General features: G+C 43.2%; 1 protein-coding gene across 1 annotated transcript in view; it reads left to right on the top strand.

Moving 5' to 3' along the window:
* Positions 1-763, top strand: part of LOC104804531 (ammonium transporter 1 member 4) — a 1,863-nt gene extending 1,100 nt beyond the window's left edge. The window contains exon 2 of the mRNA XM_010528843.2: positions 1-763. This exon is cut by the window's left edge and continues 20 nt beyond it. Coding sequence (XP_010527145.1) covers positions 1-476 — 476 coding nt within the window. The 3' untranslated portion in view covers positions 477-763.
* The last annotated feature ends 544 nt before the right edge of the window (positions 764-1,307 follow it).

The following is a 1,307-nucleotide window of genomic DNA, read 5'->3' as shown; positions in this document are numbered from 1 at the left end:
CCGGCGGGTGCGCGGTGGTGGACCCGTGGGCCGCCGTGATATGCGGATTCGTCGCCGCCTGGGTCCTCATTGGATTCAACAAGCTCGCCGAGATGGTCGGATACGATGACCCATTGGAGGCGGCTCAGCTCCACGGCGGTTGCGGGGCATGGGGGATAATCTTCACGGGATTGTTCGCGAAGAAGGCGTACGTGAACGAGATCTACGCCGGAAACCCAGATCGGCCGTACGGTCTGGTGTTCGGCGGCGGAGGGAAGCTATTGGCGGCGCATTTGGTGCAGATCCTGGTGATCATTGCGTTTGTGAGTGCGACGATGGGGCCTCTGTTTTATGCACTGAAGAAGCTCGATCTGCTGAGGATATCGGCTGACGAGGAGATCGCCGGGATGGATCCGACCAGCCATGGCGGATTAGCGTACGAATACACAGATGATGAACCCAAGAAGACGTTCATGGGGACGAAGATGGAAGCTTAATCTCTACTGTTTGAATGATCCCTCATTGGTGTCGAAGATGGATCGATGTTTGGTACAGATTCTAGGGTTTGGTCGGTCCTTCTGCATTGAAATAATATTATTATTAGATCTCCGTTGAAGCATTTGAAGATGATGTTAGATTTGCATATCCATGCAGTTTACTACTTGGCTAACTAGCACTATCTATTTTTCTTTTTTCTTTTTTTCTTTTTTTAAATTTCCATGTCGATTTTATGTATGAAATTGGACGCACATAACATGAATGCAGTGAGTGTTTGAATATAATATTCATATTGGCCATATAAATAATTCACAATATTTTTTTAAAAAAAAAACTAAAGTACTTACACTCCCAATTACATGCGCACGAAAGAGCTCTGCGTGTTCGCGAATTTTGTTTTTATAACGGAGGATCCCTAACGGTAACTGCTACTATTTCAGTGCGCTGATTAGGTAAACTTCCGGCAGAGAAACAACCTTTATATATGGATTATATAAATCCAGAAATTACCTCCCACCAGTTAGGAATCGAACACTCAACCTTGGAGTTACCTCCTACTCCAACCTTGACCACTCGCCCACGATCTATTGGGTAATATTTTTGTCTCCGGTCAAAGATTTTTTGCAAAAAATTGTGTGGATATTTCATTCTTGTAACTTGTAAAAATACTTAAAATTTTCGATCCACAAGGTACCTTATCCTCAAATTGGCTATAATATATATCCTTCACAATTAAAAAATTGGCTACAATATATATCACATACATACATATATATATATGTATATAAACGTAAAAGGGGCATCGAGGACTCATGCAGAAGGCACGAGCA

Source organism: Tarenaya hassleriana, unplaced genomic scaffold (genome assembly GCF_000463585.1).
Source record: "Tarenaya hassleriana unplaced genomic scaffold, ASM46358v1 Cleome9, whole genome shotgun sequence".
Taxonomy (NCBI): domain Eukaryota; kingdom Viridiplantae; phylum Streptophyta; class Magnoliopsida; order Brassicales; family Cleomaceae; genus Tarenaya; species Tarenaya hassleriana.
This window is presented reverse-complemented; position numbering and strand designations above follow the sequence as displayed.